This window comes from Sphaerodactylus townsendi, linkage group LG05 (genome assembly GCF_021028975.2).
Source record: "Sphaerodactylus townsendi isolate TG3544 linkage group LG05, MPM_Stown_v2.3, whole genome shotgun sequence".
Lineage (NCBI taxonomy): Eukaryota > Metazoa > Chordata > Lepidosauria > Squamata > Sphaerodactylidae > Sphaerodactylus > Sphaerodactylus townsendi.
The window spans coordinates 14,747,468-14,766,736 of NC_059429.1; the positions used below are offsets into that span (position 1 = coordinate 14,747,468).

Consider the following 19,269-nt stretch of genomic DNA (forward strand, 5'->3'; position numbering starts at 1 on the left):
CCATGATTAAAAGCATCAGGTGGCCATCTTGAGCTCTTAGCACAATGAAGGTTCTTTATAGCAAAGGAAAGCACCACTTCTAGTGGAACAGGAATGGAACAAGGATTTTTAAAAATAATTAAACATAGACAATGATAACAATACAATTTAAAAATAATTATAATTATGCCAGAATTATTAAATGGATCTGCCTTTATAATCTTGTGAACTTCTTAATCATGTTAATAAACTGAACTAAATTGACTATTGTACTGAATAGGAACAACTTTAGTCATTAATCATTTAATCATTTATGTGGTCTAATTAATTTTAACTACATTTTCATTGATTATATTTTAAAAATAAATTAATAGACATATACATCTAGTTTTGAGTACAAAAATATTACAGTAAGTCAAAAGGTCCTTATGTTAATCAGGTTATTAAAATTATCTACACACACACATAACTTACAATTAATCATTTATATGTGTGTGTGTAAAATAAAAGCATGCAATGTTCTTAAATAAATAAACTGTGACATCATAAATGACCATGTATATGCCGAAGTAGGTCTTTCCATTATATAATATTTAAAGTTCATCTCCCATTTCTCTTTTAATTCATATTCTGATCTTCTATTGATGAGATTAGTCAATCTGGCCATGCTGAAATACTGTTTCATTTTGTTTTCCCAGTTTTCGTAGCAAGAAAATTTTCCATTTTCCAATTGAATCCAATTGTGACTCTTGCTGTTGTTAATTAGTACAAAAATAATTATTGCTGCTTTGCTGGTAATCTTTTTGGAAGAATATTTTAGTTTTGGGGACTGTTTGAAATTTAACTTTCAATATTTTTTGCATTTCTGTATTAACATTTTTCCAGATTTTTTTTCACCTTTTCACAAGTTCACCACACATGGAAGAAAGATCTTTTTTTTCTTGACATTTCCAACATGTGTCCATACATTTTTAAATCAATTTTCTTGATGACTTTTGGAGTTAAGTACCATCTATAAAATGTCTTATACCAATTTCCTTTCAATTATTGGCATGTAGTACATTTAATATTTTAGTCCATAACGATTCCCACTGTTGAAAGGTGATCTCTTCTTGAATGTTTTGCATCCACTTTATCATGCAGTTTTTGACGTGTTCTGTTTTAGAATCATATTTAAGTAATAACTTATACTTTCTTCTCATGTTGCTTCTGTTGATTAATTTGTTTTTCAAACTATTAAGAAATAATCCATGACATATTAATAAGAGCAGCATCTACTAATACGTGCAACACATGGACAAGTCCAACAGAATGGGATGGATCCAGTCTACATTTTTCACTCACAGAAAGGAGGGTGTAATTTCTACCAGTTCCCTTTGCATGACACACAACTGTGATTTGCCCCTCTGACCATTTCTGAGGGATATTCATCTGCCAGGAACAGTTTGTGTTTACAACAAAAGGAAGGCAGGAAAGTTCTCTTCTACACTTCCTTCTATGGGAGAAATTTTTAATCTGGATCCAGCCCCAATGGATGCAACACAATTTTAATAAAACAAATAAGGAGAAGTTGTTTTTGATGGAGCACCCCTCCAGTCATATGCTATAAATCTTAACATAAACTAGGTAAATCTTTATTGCAAAAACCTAAACACATAATTGAGCACCTTACTCTACACATCCTAAGGATATCAATAACGAACATAAAAATAAGTGATTAGATAACAAATTTGATTATAACCTGCCTTGAGACTTTGGTAAAGGGCGAGGAATAAATGTAAATAACTAAATAAAAATAAGGAATATTAGATTTTTCAATAATATAAATTAAACTTGCATTATATAAAATACAGGCAGTACGTAATTAATTGCATTTTTAAACGGATTTTTAAAATTTCCCTTTAGAAAAAAAAATTAAAACAAAAGGAGCAGAATAACTACCCCTTAGCGCTCAGAGACTACAACTCCCATCCGGCATCGCGGCGTTTCTATAGTAATAAGGAAGCGATGCATTAGGAAGGCGGACGAGGGAGAAAGCAACTTAAGCGCAGAACAGAAAGGAGGCGAAGGCCGGGGTGTGTGTGCGTGTTGGTCAGTGTTCGGCGCATGCGCAGAAGCAATATTTTTGTTTACAGCTTTGCAATGGAGGGGCTTCTCTCCTCATCTTCGCGCATGTCCCATCTGGTAATTTTGCGCATGCGTGATGTGTAATTATGGTCAGCGTGCGTCTGACGCCTGCGCACTGGAGCGTTTGTCTTCCTGCATCTCAGAGGTGGGTGATAGCTAGCGAGGCCGGTCGAGGCGATGGACGACGAGGAGGAGACCTATCGGTTGTGGAAGATCCGGAAAACAATCATGCAGGTCTGTGGGGAGCGAGAGGGAGAGAAGGGGAACCGCTTCTCGTGCTCAGCAGGCCCGGTAACTCCCTGCCACAAGGTGGCCAGTAACTTAGGTGATTTCAAAAAGGAGCGGACAGATTCCCGGAGAAGTGGTTGTTAGCCTTGAGAACAGAAGCAGGGATACCCAACTGTGGCCCTCCCGATGTTAATGGACTACGATTCCCTGATGGATGATGGAAATAGTAGCCCATGAACACCTGGAGGGACACCCTTGGAATAGAACCTCCAAGTTCAGAGGCAGTCTGTGTCTTGAATGCCAGCTGCTGGGACTAGCTACCTCTGCTAGCTGCTTGTCTCTCTTTGTCCTTTGAGTATGAGACAATTGTTTAGCTTGCCACCCCAAAGTTTCCTTCCGGTCTATTTGCCAAGAAAAAAATATTTTTTCTGTTGTTATTTAAGCAACCTTCCTAATGCCTCTTGAAGGAATGCATTTGCAAGTGTACTTCTGCCTGACTTTTTGGCAGATTTCACAAAGTTTCTGCTTGTCCCTTGTGGTTATGACCAAATCGAAGATATTAAGCATTATATTTTATTACAAGAAATAAATTGCAAGTACTGGAAGCGTGGAGACTTGGCTGAGGATTTGGACTGAGTGGTAGAGAAGACATTTTAGGATACTGGTCCTTTGAGTTTCTCTGCTCATTTGCTGTTCCTCAAGTGGGCATATCACAGTTCAAAATGAGAACCGAATTGTGTTTTGTGACCTGTTTTTATACTGCCTCCGAATTTCTGGATGACTTGAAACTGAGCACTGTTCCCCCTCTCCCTGCTTCTACAAATGTGTTGCAGTTTTCGTAAATCAACGTATGAGAGATTTGTTTCGTTTCTGTAGTCGTCTGGACTTTCGGCATGTCTTGGAATCAGTAGATACTTATAACATAATATTTAATTCCGTAGCTCTGTCACGATCGAGGCTACCTAGTAACACAGGATGAATTGGACCAGACATTGGATGAGTTCAAAGCCCAGTTTGGGGATAAACCCAGTGAGGGGAGACCGCGGCGGACGGACCTTACTGTCCTGGTGGCCCACAACGACGACCCCACGGATCAGATGTTTGTGTTCTTTCCAGGTGATCACTGTATGGCAGTAAAGAACTGCGGCTTCTCTTCTTTAGCTTTCTCCTCTAATTAATTTATATGGAACTAGAGAAAGATTTTGCAACCTCAAGAGTTATAAGTCCCTTTTTTGTGCATCTCTAGTACTAAAAAAAACTAATTCACCTTTTAATATTTCTGTTTCTGTGACATCCATCTTCTCTGGTTTCTCCTTTGTGTCTTCATGTACCCTTACATTGATACTTGGGGACATTTTGGTACCCCGGGTCATCATTTCTGATACCAGATCAGTTTTGTTTACATTCTAATAGGTCTAAGAAGAGTCACACAATTCTGATTTTGCTTTTCTTGCAAAGGGGGGAGGAGGAGGATACAGCAGCCATGCCCCCCAGTGGCTAGAAATCCTTACAGCCCAATCAAGATTGAGGGGAAGCACTGCCGGGACGGCACAGTGAAGGTGGTGCTGCATCGAAAGGGGCTTTGGGCAGCAAGAAAAGAAGGGAATTTAAAAAACCCTCCTTCTGCCCATATCACCCCTTAGTCTAAATAGGCTTACGCATCACTTTTCAGTGTGGAATGATGCTCCCTGGGAACACCCCTGCCCCCCTCCCATGCCTGTGTCCACTTGGACACAGGCGTAGCTCCCTGGGAGCACCCACTTCTGAGTCTGAGCAGCCAGTGTCTTTTCTCTCCCTGCTGGCATAGGTGCTCCTAATGTGGGGGGGTGGGGGCGTGGCTAACGTGCCAGTGCAGCCCTCCCCCACTCCCCAAAACAGATCCCCCCTCCAATCTAGGCCGGCCATTATTCTCCCCTTCCCCCAATAACTTCTAACAATTTGCCCCACGTTGTGAAGCCCAGGAGTATGTAGACAGTCATGAAGGGTAGCATCTTGCTGTTTTATACAGAGAAAACCAAAGGATTGAGAATTTGAATTTGTCTGCCTAGAGGAAACCAGATATTACGGTACTTCTGCAGAGCTGTCCATCGCACACTCCTGAGGTTATTCATGTACCTAAAACACGCGCAGACCTGAAAGAAGGTGTAGTCTTTTCAAAAACTGGTTAATATAAATGAACTTCGGGAGCTGTTACGAAGATAGGAACTTGTTGATGTTTCTTGCGTGTGAATGTGTTGGTGTTCGCCCTTGTTGAAGTGTTTGTTTCTCTCTCCTCAGAGGAACCTAAAGTTGGAATTAAGACCATCAAGATGTACTGCCAGCGAATGCAGGAGGAGAACATCACTCGGGCTCTCATCGTTGTTCAGCAGGGCATGACTCCCTCGGCAAAGCAGGTACCCAGCTGTGTGCAGGCTGAGGAGGGTGTTGTGAAGGTTGGAATGTTATCTGCCATTTTTAAAAAGATGTACCGTGCAGGGTAGTTTGACCAGTGTGTGATCTCTACCCCAGCTTCCTTCTTACAGACAGTCCCCAAATGTCTGCTGAAAGCAGAAATTCTGGCTGAGGCTTGAGGCAGACAGGAGAAAAGCCCAGTAACTTGCATTTCTAGGGTGAAGAGGGGCATTCAAGTAAAGAGGCATGAAACTATATGCAAGTTTAGCACAGCCTTTCCTCACGAAGTTATCGTGTTTCAGTTAACGCAGTAGGAGTGCAAAGAGCAGTTCTGAACCAAACTTTGATTCATGAGGGAAATCTTTGGTCTTTCCCCAACCTTAGGAACCTGGCAGTGTAAGTGTGAGTGGCTTGTGTCAATTCCAGTATCTTAACTTGCTACCCCTGAAAACCAGGCTCTGAAACAGCCTCAGTCTCCTCTTTTGAAACCACTTTATTCCAAATACACACACACAATAAAGAACTGTAACAGTAATGGCTACAATATTTTTGTATTTTTTTAAAAACCTTAATAAAGGTAGTGTAGCCAGAGTTGTAAGAACAGTAATTATACACTATGACAGTGATGGCGAACCTATGACACGGGTGCCAGAGGTGGCACTCAAATCCCCTATCTGTGGGCACACACAAACAGAGTTCATCATGTGGGGGGAAAATCGCCCCTCCACACACACACACATATAGGCTGGGATCAATTATTAGCATTAAACCTAAGACCTAGTTTTGGGGAAGCAGTATAGGTAACCCTGTTAAGCACTGTTAAACCCCACTGATTTTCATGCAAAGAACTAAAGTGTGATCCTTTACCTGGGAATAAGCTTGGTTGCTGGCAATGTGGCTTGCTTCTGAGTAAACCCTTCTAGGGTCGTGATTTACCCGTTTGAAGAGTTGCATGGTTGCTTCAAAGCAAAGCCACCGACTACCACCAAGCTTATTCCCGAGTAACGCACGCCTCAGAGCCAACCATTTTTTCTTAACTAAAACCTCAGTATTCAGGTTAAATTGCCATGTTGGCACTTTGCGATAAATAAGTGGGTTTTGGGTTGCAGTTTGGGCACTCGGTCTCCAAAAGGTTCACCATCACTGCACTATGAGCTTCGAATAGTTTCACAGTCAAAGAAAATCTTTGCATATTATTACAGCAGCAATTTTAACCGGTTGACAGTAAAAAGTTCAGAGTTCTTTCCTCAGAGTTCTTGATCAGTGGGAATAGTGCATGGCTCTGTTGGGTTCCAGCACGACTGAGAAGAATGGCCCTAGAAAGAGTCACATTTCACATTGTCAGAGAAAATGCCTTCCTCTGTGTGCCCACAGAGGCCCGCCTCACTTGGCATTCTCCAAAACCCACCCGCCGGTCCCACGGCAAAGCGACAGTGTGCCTCCCCCCTGTGGTGTGAGCTGGCTTGCGATTAGGGCTGAACAACAGCTTCCACTCACAGTGTTCAGACCCTTCTGCCGGGACCCAAGACAACTTAGCCCCTCTCTTCTGCCTGATTGGCTGACTGCTCTCTTCTCTTCCCAGTCTCTTGTGGACATGGCTCCCAAGTACATCCTGGAACAGTTCCTTCAGCAGGAATTACTGATCAACATCACGGAACATGAGGTGAGTTGCAGTGTGGGGGAGAAGGCTCAGAAGCTAAATAGTTCCAGCTATCAAAATTATTCAGGGTTACAGTAATAAAAGACCATAAAAAGCAAAAGACCGCTGTCATAGTGATGGCGAAGATGATAATTTCTGTATATTGTTTACAGCATTTGTACAATTATAGACTATCAACTTAGGATAAAGTCACGTGAGCATTTAAGAACATAAGAACCAGCCTGCTGGATCAGACCAGAGTCCATCTAGTCCAGCGCTCTGCTACTCGCAGTGGCCCACCAGGTGCCTTTGGGAGCTCACGTGCAGGAGGTGAAAGCAATGGCCTTCTGCTGCTGCTGCTCCTGAGCACCTGGTCTGCGAAGGCTTTTGCAATCTGAGATCAAGGAGGATCAAGATTGGTAACCAGAGATCGACTTCTCCTCCATAAATCTATCCAAGCCCCTTTTAAAGCTATCCAGGTTAGTGGCCATCGGCACTTCCTGTGGCAGCATATTCCAAACACCAATCACACGTTGCGTGAAGAAGTGTTTCCTTTTATTAGTCCTAATTCTTCCCCCCAGCATTTTCAATTAATGCCTCCTGGTTCTAGCATTGTGAGCAAGAGAGAAAAACTTATCTCTGTCAACATTGTCTACCCCATGCATAATTGTATAGACTTCAATCATATCCCCCCTCAGATGTCTCCTGAGCTTTTAAAAATCTTGCATACAGCATCCTACAGTAGATATTTTTTGGTTTGCGGGAAGCCTTTTGGACAAGATTCAAATCAGGGATGATATTTAAAATCATAAGTTTTGTTAGTGAAACTCTTCCAGTTTATAAAAACCACCCAAGCTAATTGCCTAGAAATTATTTTCACTCGCCACAGGTGACTAGGGAAAGGGCTGTTCAGCTGCCTGTGTGTTTCCTTTCGGAGTTAATCTTTTATCACTCTCTGGATTATGTTTTTTTGCCTCTGCAGCTGGTTCCTGAGCACGTGGTCATGACCAAGGAAGAAGTGACGGAATTACTGGCCAGATAGTATCCTTTTTCTTTTACAAGCTCTATGTGCCGGGTTTGTGCGTGTTCTGGGCAGAGCTGCTGACGGGTTTTCCGGGCACAATCCAACAATAACTTGCCGGGGTGAAGGGTCTGTTTGCACAGGCCTGTTCATCATGTAGTGGTTTGGGGAGACATATTCAGTTGCTTACAGTACTGGGCAAGGTCTTGCTGAAAGGCAGTTTTATGAAGTCAGTCACATAGTAAAATTCCCCCTAATTCTCAGGTGTCAAACTCGCGGCCCTCCAGATGTTGTGGACTACAGTTCCCATCATCCCCTGCCAGCATGATGCTGGCAGGGGATGATAAGAGAACTGCTGATCTATCGACTTATCCCTAATTGAATGTCTCGGTTTCTCAGGACAGAATATAAGGTGGACTTTATATCAGAAGGTTTTATATGTTCATGAGCAGAAATGACAGTTTTATAGCCAGAGTACGTTGGTCAAACAAGTGCTTTGAATGCCAGCGATTTCAAGTTCAAGGAAGTCCCGGGTCCACTTTGCACTCTGGATAGCCATCGCCGGTCAACATAGGCAGTGGTGCAATTCAGAGCATGTAGAAGAAGAAGAGTTGAATTTATATCCCCCCTTCTCTCCTGTATGGACACTCAAAGGGGTTTATAATCTCCTTTACCTTCCCCCCCCCCCAACAAACACCCTGTGAGGCAGGTGGGGCTGAGAGAGCTCCGGAGAACTGTGACTAGCCCAAGGTCACCCAGCTGGCGTGTGATGGAGTGCATAAGCTACCGGTAATCTGAATTCCCCAGATAAGCCTCCACAGCTCAGGCGGCAGAGCTGGGAATCAAACCCGGTTCCTCCAGATTAGAGTGCACATGCTCTCAACCACTACGCCGTTGCTGCTCTCATGTGTGCACTTTCTGAACTCATAGGTGCCACGTTTCTGAGCTGGCAGTTGGCATGGCCAGATGCTGAATGCATGTAGCTCCCGGCTCAATCGGGGTACTCAGAGGTCATGTCAAGATCTGTTTGGTTCTTTCCATGCTTCCTGGATGGGGTGTGGCATTTGTGTTTCTGGATTGTTGTTCTAACTGATCCTTGCTTGTTCCTGGTTGTTTTTGCTTTTCACTTCTTTTCTGTTTTGCCAGCATGTGTGCTTGAAGGACACAGATTCACAGGCAGAAAACGCAGCTGTTTTCTATCTGTGAACCTGGCACGGCTTAAAAGAGAAGAAGAGTTTGGAGAGAAGAGTTTTGGATTTCTCTTCTGTAAGGAGACTCAAGGTGGCTTACAAGCTCTTTTCCCTTATTCTCCCCACAACAGACACCTTGTAAGGTGGGGCAGAGAGAGTTCCGAAGACCTGTGACTAGCCCAAGGTCACCCAGCAGGAATGTAGGAGTGTGGAAACACATCTGGTTCACCAGATAAGCCTCTGTCACTCAGGTGGAGGAGTGGGGAATCAAATCTCCTAACCACTCCACCACACTGGCTCTCTAAGGAATGGTTAAGGAGGGATGAATTGCTTAGCAACAGGAAGGGGGCTATAGAGCTATGTATTTTGGAGGTTTGGGCTCCAAAAAGCAGTCTTGTCAAAGATTCTTACCGTTCAACATTCCTGCAAGTCTTTCACTGAAGGATTTCCTTATCAGCTGAGTTTGATTATTGGACAGTCCGGGGCCACGACAGTCAATGTAAAAATCTACTGAGCAACATTTTGGAGCATCTGTAATTTAAAATCCTATATGAACTAAGAGATCTCCAATTTACTTAGTTTCTCTCTTAGCCAGGTTGAAGTCAGAACTTGGAAGCAAAAGAACAAGCCATAGCTTGGGGCCTGGGCCTCTCATCCCCTTCGGTTTTACCCTAGCAGTCCCTTTCTGAGTTGGAAGAGAAGGAGAAGGGGCAGGTGATGGAAGAGAAAGATATTGTCATATAACAGTTAACATTGCATGTCATGCCCATCTCCTACTGGGAGCAAAAGCAGAAAGAGATCACCTTTTTTCCTTGACTCTGTTTCCCAGTAAGTTGCGGGAAAACCAGCTTCCTAGGATCCAGGCCGGTGACCCGGTGGCCAGGTACTTTGGAATCAAGCGAGGCCAGGTAAGGAGACGCAGTACATTTTAGGTAGCCTCCTATTGTACTGAGGGGAAGATTTTATTTGTTTTAGAAGAAGATGAGTTTGGATTTATACCCCACCGTTCTCTCCTGTGAGACTCAAGGTGGCCTACAAGCTCCTTTCCCTTCCTCTCCCCACAACAGACATTTTGAGAGACTGGTGGGTACTGAGAGAATTCAGAGAGAACTGTGACTAGCCCAAGGTCACACAGCAGGAATGTAGGATTGTGGAAGCACATCTGGTTCACCAGATAAGCCTCCGCCACTCAGGGGAGTCAAACCTGGTTCTCCAGATTAGAATCCACCTTCTTTTAACCACTGCACCATTCTGGCTCTCATATATCCTGTCTTTATCCACAAGAGGGGTCCAAAGCAGCTTACAGCATTCTCCTCGCCTCCATTTTATCCTTGCCATAACCCTGCAAGGTGGGTTTCACGGAGAGTGCGTGACTGGCCCAAGGTCACCCAGCAGGCTTCTACGGCAGAGCAGGGATTTGAACTTGGGCTGACATGCCTTATGCCCGTGGTGGCGAACCTTTGGCACTCCAGATGTTATGGACTACAATTCCCATCAGCCCCTACCAGCATGGCCAGTTGGCCATGCTGGCGAGAGCTTTGATGGGAAGGTAATCCACTGCCTCATTCTGGAAGTGCCAGCAAAACCGGCCACCACTGCACTTATACCATGTCTTGAGTTGCTTCCCTGGCTGACTCTTTTTAGGGAATAATTGCGTCTGTTCCATTGGGGGGTCTTTGGCTAAAAAGGCAGCAGTATTCCAAGCAAGGCTGTGTGTGCTTTACTGTTCAGAAAGCTCCATCTTTAATTCAGTGTGCATAGCCTGTGCCAGTCGAATCTGAATGTATCAAGGGGAGGCTGAATCAGCTGTTCGGCTTGGCTGCTCCAAAGCCTTCGGGGTTTAGGGATTTTACCAAATTCTACCTAAATGCTTTCAGATGGATTTTTTCTCATAAGAACCAGCTTCTTGATTTTGGGTGTCCCCTCGCTCGTTTTTGAAATTATAGATGACGTAGCTAAAACGTTCCTCGTGATACTCCTGCTCTTGCGCAGAAATAGAGTTGCCAAATAGATCCAGCTCTTAAGAACTTTCCGCTTGTCTCACTGTAATACACCAGAGATTTGCCTAGCTTGATACTGTCGCCAACAGTGGTCAGGTGCCTCTGGAAGGCCAGTGGGAGACTGCTGATGGCACTCTGGTTGGGCATCTGGCACATGCATCGATACGCTGCCCTGATCACTGGGAGCAGCAGTGGCATAGTGGCTAAGAGCAGGTGCACTCTGATCTGGAGGAACCGGGTTTGATTCCCAGCTCTGCCACTTGAGTTGTGGAGGCTTATCTGGGAAATTCAGATTAGCCTGTGCACTCTCACACACGCCAGCTGGGTGACCTTGGGCTAGTCACAGCTTTTCGGAGCTCTCTCAGCCCCACCCACCTCACAGGGTGTTTGTTGAGAGGGGGGAAGGACAAGGAGATTGTAAACCCCTTTGAGTCTCCTACAGGAGAGAAAGGGGGGATATAAATCCAAACTCTTCTTCTTCTTTGTTCTAGCCATTGTGGCTATTGGCTCCTGGCAGACTTAGATTCTGGTCTGCTTTGTTGGCTGGGCTAGAGATTGTCCATTGAGACCTCTCCTTGCCTCATTCTCCCAGGTGGTCAAGATCATCCGTCCCAGTGAAACGGCTGGCCGATACATCACCTACCGGCTGGTACAGTAGCAGCTGGGAGCTCTTTCAACAGGTAACGAAGCGGAGGTGCACACGGCAGGTAGCCTTTGATGATGAGGAAAGGGGAAACAGGCTGTGGCTTTGATCTTGATATTGGATCGGCAGCTAAAGTGGGAGTGGACGGCTGCCCGGACTGGTAGTACAAAATTTGCGAGGGGTGACTGGGCTGTGACGGGACCAGCAGGAAGTTGTGGGGAGCTTTCATGGGATCACTTCCAGTGGTGGGATCCAAAAATTTTAGTAACAGGTTCCCATGGTGGTGGGATTCAAACAGTGGCGTAGCGCCAATGGGGCTGGGCGGGGTACGACGGGGGCGTGGCCGGACATTCCGGGGGCGGGGCATTAATAATTTCTCTGTTACTGTAAAAAAACTCTTACTGTAAAAAAAAGTTCCTAATTTCCTGCTGGTATCTTTCTGTCCATAATTTAAACTCATTATAGCAAGTGCTATCGTCTACTGCCAACAGAAACAACTACTTCTCCTCTAATTGACTGCCTGTCAAATACTTCATACTTTCACATACTTAGTTTTGTTTCTAGAAATCAAAAGAAGGAGACTTTCCTTAAACAAGGAACTGTACCATATTACTAAAACATGTTTTTAAAACAGCCCAACAGGGAGAATTATCCCGTTTTCTACCTTCACTAACCAGCCACATAGGAAACAACAGGACTTTATGATTTTTGGACCTAATGGAAAAGCAAGCCCAGTTAGTAACCCCCTCTCGCCACACACAAATAATTAGTAACCCACTCTCGGGAACTGGTGAGAACCTGCTGGATCCCACCTCTGATCACTTCCCATTTGGGGATGGGGGCTGCAGAAGGTGGTCTTTGCGCTATTGGACTAGTTTGCAGATATATAGACTCAGGATGGCATTTGGTGGGTGCAGAAGCTAGCCCAGACCAGCTTGCTCCCACCACAGTGTGATTTCAACTCTTCCCTTCCCAGGCTATCTAGTTACTGCCAGTATGTTAAAAACTGACTTGAATCCCATCTCTTGGGGTTGGGTATAATATTTGTTACCCCCCCCCCCTCTCTCCCACCAACATGTAAGTCCAAGCCCATTCAGTGATGGTTTTCTGTAGCAGTCGTGCCGTTCCCTTTTGTGTTGTCAGTTTCTTCTTGTGACCCAAGGGACTGGAAACTTGACTGTTGAGCACAAAAGCCAAAATCTGTGCTTGTCCTGCTCACACGTTATTTCAGCCCAGTCTTAAAATAGGTGGGGGATCGCTTGTTTGTTTTTTGGCATCAAGTCACAGCTAGCTTATGGCAACTCTGTCGGGTTTTCAAGGCAAGAAATGTTGGGAGGTGTTGTGGGTTTCCCGGGTTGTATGGCCGTGTTCCAGTAGCATTTTCTCCTGACGTTTAGCCTGCATCTGTGGCTGGCAACTTGAAGATGAAGATGCTTTCTTGAAGATGCCAGCCACAGATGCAGGCGAAACGTCAGGAGAAAATGCTACTGGAACACGGCCATACAACCCGGAAAACCCACAACACCCTAGTGATTCTGGCCGTGAAAGTGTTCAGATTTGAATGAGTTTCCCAGGTCCTGGTCCCTTAGCCACTACACTATGCTCTCCCTCAGTAAATAAAGTACATTACTGGACAATTTGGGCTCCTGTCAAAGATAAGCAGGCTTCCCAGTGTCTAGTTCCCGTGAACAGAGTGGGGATGTAATAACGAATCCATAGAAAACAAATGTTCTTTGCTGGCAGTTTCTAACAGAGGGCCATTTTACACAGTTGGGGGTGGTTTACTATAAATCGGTCCTTGATGCCTCCTCTGTTCTTTTACAGGCTGTCCGAAACTACTTTGTGCTCTACAGCAAGGAACTGCTGACCTGCCTTCAAATGTCCTGCACTTGGGATATTTCTTCTGAGGAAGGCCAAGCTGGTGTGGACGCTACAGGGGAGCATACTTGATGTTCAGAGTCATGCAACCTTCTAGACCCGTTGAGGATTGGAGTAGCCAACTCTTGGCTCAGTGCTGAGAAACTGATGGCTCGAAAGCGTCTCCCAGTTGTTGAGAACTTGGCATCAGGATGGCAAGGGGGTTGGTTTGCTCCCCAAACCTGGATTCCCTTTTCCAAACCCGCCTGAGCTCTATGGGGGGGAGCATCCTCTTTGGCTCTGTCTGTATTTGCGTTGGAGTTCATCATTACAAGCAAACATTTATAGATTTACACCCGTCTGGTTTCTTGTAAATTCCTTTGTAAGCCAATATTTTGGCTGAAAAACCCCACCCGAACAAAGGACCTTCTCTGACAGACCACTGTTCAATTTTTAGGAGCTCCTTCCTATCTTGTCCTGCTTTTCTTCTTAAAAACTGGCACTAGGGGCCACTCATGAAGCTCAAAGCAGTAGAAAATGTTGTGCTTTAATCAAGGTATGATGAAAAGGCTGCACCCAATGTCTGTTTTTTAAGGAGAAGAGGAAATTTTGAGGTTGAGACATTCTATTTTTATTTTTTGCGTGCGTGTGTGTATTTTATACTTAGCTTCAGTGATATCTAGCAGAAAGCTCTCTGGTGGAGCAGCGGGCACTAAGTGCAGGAGTTTTCTTTCCCCTACAGAGCACTCTCTTCTAGATAATAGAAGGGGACCCCTACAGTATAGAAATTAGTGACCTGATTGTAAATGTATAGGCCACAAAACACCAGAAGGGGAAACAAAACCCAACCCTGTATAATAAACTAGGAACCAACATAAGTTGAGAAAAGCAAAAGGAATCATTAAAATTAATATATGCATTGTGTCTTTTTTGCACAATGCTTCAAGAACTGATGTTGAAAACAATGTTAAATGCTTAAAATTGCAATAATTCAATAACAATTAGAATCCAACAACACCAAAACATCAAATCGAGTAACATGGTACAGGTTACATGCAATCGATTTTGATGTGGGAGGTGCAATCTTTGGATTCTCATTTCTGTTGAATTATAGTGATGTTAAGCAGTTAATACTGTTGTTAACATTATTGCACAGTGCTTAAATTGTATATATCATTCATTTTAATGATTCCTTTTGCTTTTCTCAACCTTTTTTTGGTTCTTATTGCAAAGAACCACCTGAAGTATAGTTCACTGTAGTTATTCCCTCTTACAAAAATGGTGTGTTGGGCATCATACCCCAAGAAGTTCAACCGGCTCTGTATTCAGATTGCCTTGTTCTTTCTGGTTAGCGTTCCATGAATCGGGCAGCGTGTTTTGTGTGTCTTTGGTGTCCCATACAACCTTCACCCTGCCCAACCAGCACGCTTCCCAAACCCCAGCTTTTAAAATTGGGAGCTGGATCATATCGCAATGGACAGGCGTAGAGATTTTGGGCTCCGGAGACTCTTCTTCAGGAGGTTTTCAATGGCATGATGAAGACTTAGAGCCCAGGTCTGCAATTTTTAAAAGCCTGTGGGCACCTTTGTAATTCTGACACAGCATGGTAGGTGAAGGCACATAAAACATCTGCCACAGGAGGAGCCATAAAACATCTGCCACAGGTTACCTCCTGTCAAACAGTGAAGACCCGGGTGCTGGGGTGGCAGCTGCTGCTAAAGCAATTTGTTGAAAAATCTGCACAGCCAATCAGAAGCCCTGCTGCTCAAGAGCTCTACCTGGCAACATCCACTTTCTAGAAATACTTGATGCCTATATGCAGTGGCATGAGAACCCCTGGGTCAGAGCTTCCTCTGACATCAGCTGGAGAACATAAGAAAGAGCCTGCTGGATCAGACCAGAGTCCATCTAGTCCAGCACTCTGCTACTCGCAGTGGCCCACCAGGTGCCTTTGGGAGCTCACATGCAGGATGTGAAAGCAATGGCCTTCTGCTGCTGCTCCCGAGCACCTGGTCTGCTAAGGCATTTGCAATCTCAGATCAAGGAGGATCAAGATTGGCATAGGTCAACTTCTCCTCCATAAATCTGTCCAAGCCCTTTTTAAAGCTATCCAGGTGAGTGGCCATCACACCACCTCCTGGGGCAGCATATTCCAAACACCAATCACACGTTGCGTGAAGAAGTGTTTCCTTTTATTAGTCCTAATTCTTCCCCCCAGCATTTTCAATGTATGCCCCCTGGTTCTAGTATTGTGAGAAAGAGAGATTTCTCTCTGTCCACATTTTCTACCCCATGCATAATTTTATAGACTTCAATCATATCTCCCCTCAGACGTCTCCTCTCCAAACTAAAGAGTCCCAAACGCTGCAGCCTCTCCTCATAAGGAAGGTGCTCCAGTCCCTCAATCATCCTCGTTGCCCTTCTCTGCAAGTTTCATTTTGAAGGGAGCATGCTGGATTCTTAAGTGCAAACCAGGTGGGATAAGAGGGAAACGATACTGCTGGGCCTCCTCGCAGAAGTAAACCCAGTCATAATGGGGAGCCAGAGGGTTTAGCTTCCTCAGCAACACCTGCAGAGACACCCCCGCTTCAGCCCGCTCACTTCTCTGCTGAATCGTCTACTTCAGTGATGGTGAACCTTTTTGAGACCGAGTGCCCAAACCGAGTGCCCAAAACCCACTTATATATCGCAAAGTGCCAACATGGCAATTTAACCTGAATACTGAGGTTTTCGGTTAGAAAAAATGGTTGGCTCTGAGCCGTGCGTTACTCGGGAGGAAGCTTGGTGGTAGAAGGTGGCTCTGCTTTGAAGCAACCATGCAACTCTTCGAACGGGTGAATCACAACCCTAGGAGGGTTTACTCAGAAGCAAGCCACATTGCCAGCAACCGAGCTTACTCCCAGGTCTTTGTATTTAGTTCAAGCTTTAGTTCTTCGCATGAAAACCAGTGGGGTTTAACAGCGCTTAACAGGGTTACCTACACTGCTTCCCCAAAACTAGGTCTTAGGTTTAATGCTAATAATCGAGCCCAGTGGCACAGGCCAGCCTAGATGTGTGTGTGTGTGGGGGGCAATTCCCCCCCCCCCCACATGATGAACTCTGTGCATGCCCACAGAGAGGGCTCTGAGTGGCACCCGTGCCATAGGTTTGCCATCACTGGTCTACTTCATCTGCAGTTAGTTCTTTCTTTGCTGCTCCATCCCATAAACTCCCAGCACAGGAGGAGGTGAAGCTGTATTTGAAGGCGGTCGTTGGAACGCCTCATTGCCCCGCTCACTTGCAGCCTTGCCGCTGGAAGCATCGGTAACCATTTCGAGGGAAATTGGCACTTCCCAATGTTGTGTTTTTATTGCTTCATCTTACAATTGGGAAAACACGCAGCTGATATGAAACCCAGTACCTCCATACAACCTGAGCGCAAGGGCACAAATACAGCACTTCACGGACATTGGCTAGTGTGACATCAGACCTGCCTTGAGTGATGTACAAACAGTTGAAAGCAGAGCATGAAGACGTGTTCCTTTTCTCTTCATTCACACCCCCTTCCTGTTTACATGCACACATCCAGTACCATTCCAATTTCACCCAGGAAGGTCTGCATCAAGTTCTTTTCTGAAGGATCAGCTCTAATCTACCTCTAGGAAGCAGGAAAATGTAATCCTATTATACAGGACAGGTGCAGTCATTCAGTATTTTAAAGGCTGGGCGCAAATCTCTATTCCCTAATGCTAAAAATGGTTCTTGTGCACATTTAAATGGATCACCTAACCCAATTCTGAGGTTCTTCACTTGCATAGCAGAAAGTCGAGGTTCATCCAGACATACTAAAAGGATATTTAAATCTCTCATTAATAACAAGTATATTTGCCTTTTCCTTGTGGGCACAGTACCTGAAAAAGCTGAGGTTGGGTTTGAGTCACCTTTTGGCCTGTGAAAAAGAAGGGTATTGCTAAATCTGGTCTCCAAAGCTAAGCCACTCATCTTAGCCAGGAAAAGCCCTCTTTCTGCCTGATACATGAGTCAACTACTAAGCACAATTCTGAGCTAGCTTGACCAATAGTGTAGCTCCAGGAGCAGAGCATCCGTTTGAAAGGCAGAAGATGCCCAATTCTCCGGGTAGGCCGGTCTAGAGAGCTGCTGTGCCGGTTTATCGCCTGATCCTAGATAGCTTTGTGTGTTTAAGCAGCGCAGAGTCAGTCTTGCGGCATTTGATTTCTGCATTTGGTTACGTGCGGCATCCGAACATTGGATGGAGTCGTTCCCTTTCCCGTAGCATGTTAATAAAAGGAAAAAAAGCATTTTCAAGTCTGCGCCCACCCCCCCTCCGAAGAATCCTGCAGAATTCAGCTCCCAAAGCAGACCTAATGTGTGTTTTCTTTAAACTTTACTATGTGAAAAATTAAAATTTCCTGAACACGTCTAGCTTTAGAGAAAAAAAAATCAAGTAAACAGTCCACTGGTAAAAATACTTTCTGCTTTGCTCATACACAGGCATTGAAAAAATGAGCGTTCGCTGTGTCATTTACAGGCAAAAAGAATTGGAGCTTCCAGGAGTAATATTTAAGGGGCAGTGGAGACCTGGGTTCAAATCTCTGCCACAAAGCTCCTCTTGGACCAATCTCTGCTTAACCCACTCGCAGGGTTGTTGTGATGATAAAATGGAGATGTGGTGAATGATAGATTCCACCCTGAGCTAAGGGGAGGAAGATCAACAAGAATAATAATAATAATTTAAAAAAGACATCGCATCGAAGGTCAATACTGCCTTGCTCTTATAAGGTGGTATTTTCCATTTAGCTGTGTCTGTTGATGTTATTTCTATAATGAAGCCACTCTGCTGCATGTCTGTGCAGCTACTCAATGCAATTTTAGCCTCGGTTGGAGGGGGATGTTTTAAAACAGGTTGGAAGCAATGCCTCGTTGGCACAGGACCCGGAAGAGGAAATCGGCTCCCAAAGACTTTGCTGAAGAGATTCTCTCCCTGCCCTAGCCAAGCTTGGGGCCTACACAGTCCTTATTTTGGCAGCCCAGCAAAGCTCCGTGTTTTCCTGACGTCCTGGGGCCAAGCAGTGAAGCAAGAGCTAGCAGTGGAAATGGGCTGCCAGCTCAGCCCACTCTGTATTCTAAGCTACCCTTCCCCATTCTCCACCTCTGTCCCTCTGCTAAAGACCGCATCGTCTTCAGGCTCATCCTCCTGTCTCGGGTGCGAAACGACCTCTGAATCCGACTGGCCGACGCTGGACGTTCTGGGCAGCGCCTCTTCCTCGCTGGCTCCGGCCTGGGATGGCGTTTCCTCGTCGCTGCTGGTCTCGGCCTCTGCTGTGTCTTCCTGCTCGGAGTCTGAATCGATATACTGCTCTACGCTGGGCTCTGCAGGAGAACACGGGTCGGCGTGAGTGTCACCTGCGAGCTTCCCACCCCTGGCCTTTTGGAGGAACGTTGACCAACTGGATTAACTTTGGCTCAGGAGAGAAATGGAAAACAGTCCCAGCTAATCCCAGGTTTCTGCAGCCTTGGGTTTGACCTCGACACCAGTATCTTTATTGAAGAACAATAGTGGGTGACAATGGAAATGGTGGGCTGCTCCCAAGGACAAGAACATAAGAACTAGCCTGCTGGATCAGACCGGAGTCCATCTAGTCCAGCACTCTGCTACTCGCAGTGGCCCACCAGGTGCCTTTGGGAGCTCACATGCAGGATGTGAACGCAATGGCCTTCTGCGGCTGTTGCTCCCGAGCAACTGGACTGTTAAGGCATTTGCAATCCCAGATCAAAGAGGATCAAGATTGGTAGCCATAGATCGACTTCTCCTCCATAAATCTGTCCAAGCCCCTTTTAAAGCTATCCAGGTTAGTGGCCATCACCACCTGCTGTGGCAGCATATTCCAAACACCAATCACATGTTGCGTGAAGAAGTGTTTCCTTTTACTAGTCCTAATTCTTCCCCCCAGCATTTTCAATGAATGCCCCCTGGTTCTAGTATTGTGAGAAAGAGAGAAAAATTTCTCTCTGTCAACATCTGTGTGCGTGCGCTGTGGCAGCCATCACAGTCTGTCCTCTCAGACTAGATGGTGGCAGAGGTGCAAACAGACTGTCAGCATCCTGAGAAATCACTTCTCACCTAAGTGTTTTTACAGCTGATGCTATCAACAACTATTTACCCTAGTTCCCACGGCTAAGGTAAATGGGGCGCG

At 45.2% G+C, this 19,269-nt stretch overlaps 2 protein-coding genes across 2 annotated transcripts in view; one reads left to right on the plus strand and one right to left on the minus strand.

Annotated features, from left to right (window-relative positions):
* Nucleotides 1-2,211: 2,211 nt before the first annotated feature.
* Nucleotides 2,212-13,428, plus strand: POLR2E (RNA polymerase II, I and III subunit E). The gene is made up of 8 exons (XM_048498056.1): nucleotides 2,212-2,340; nucleotides 3,276-3,450; nucleotides 4,612-4,727; nucleotides 6,308-6,388; nucleotides 7,347-7,405; nucleotides 9,405-9,483; nucleotides 11,168-11,255; nucleotides 13,043-13,428. The coding sequence occupies exons 1-7, from the start codon at nucleotides 2,284-2,286 to the stop codon at nucleotides 11,231-11,233; spliced, it is 633 nt and encodes a 210-aa protein (XP_048354013.1). The 5' UTR covers nucleotides 2,212-2,283; the 3' UTR covers nucleotides 11,234-11,255; nucleotides 13,043-13,428.
* Nucleotides 13,429-16,385: 2,957 nt separating this feature from the next.
* ARHGAP45 (Rho GTPase activating protein 45) overlaps nucleotides 16,386-19,269 on the minus strand; it is a 61,186-nt gene continuing 58,302 nt past the window's right edge. Inside the window, exon 21 of the mRNA XM_048498055.1 lies at nucleotides 16,386-18,445. Coding sequence (XP_048354012.1) covers nucleotides 18,204-18,445 — 242 coding nt within the window. The 3' untranslated portion in view covers nucleotides 16,386-18,203. The remainder of the gene's footprint in view (nucleotides 18,446-19,269) is intronic.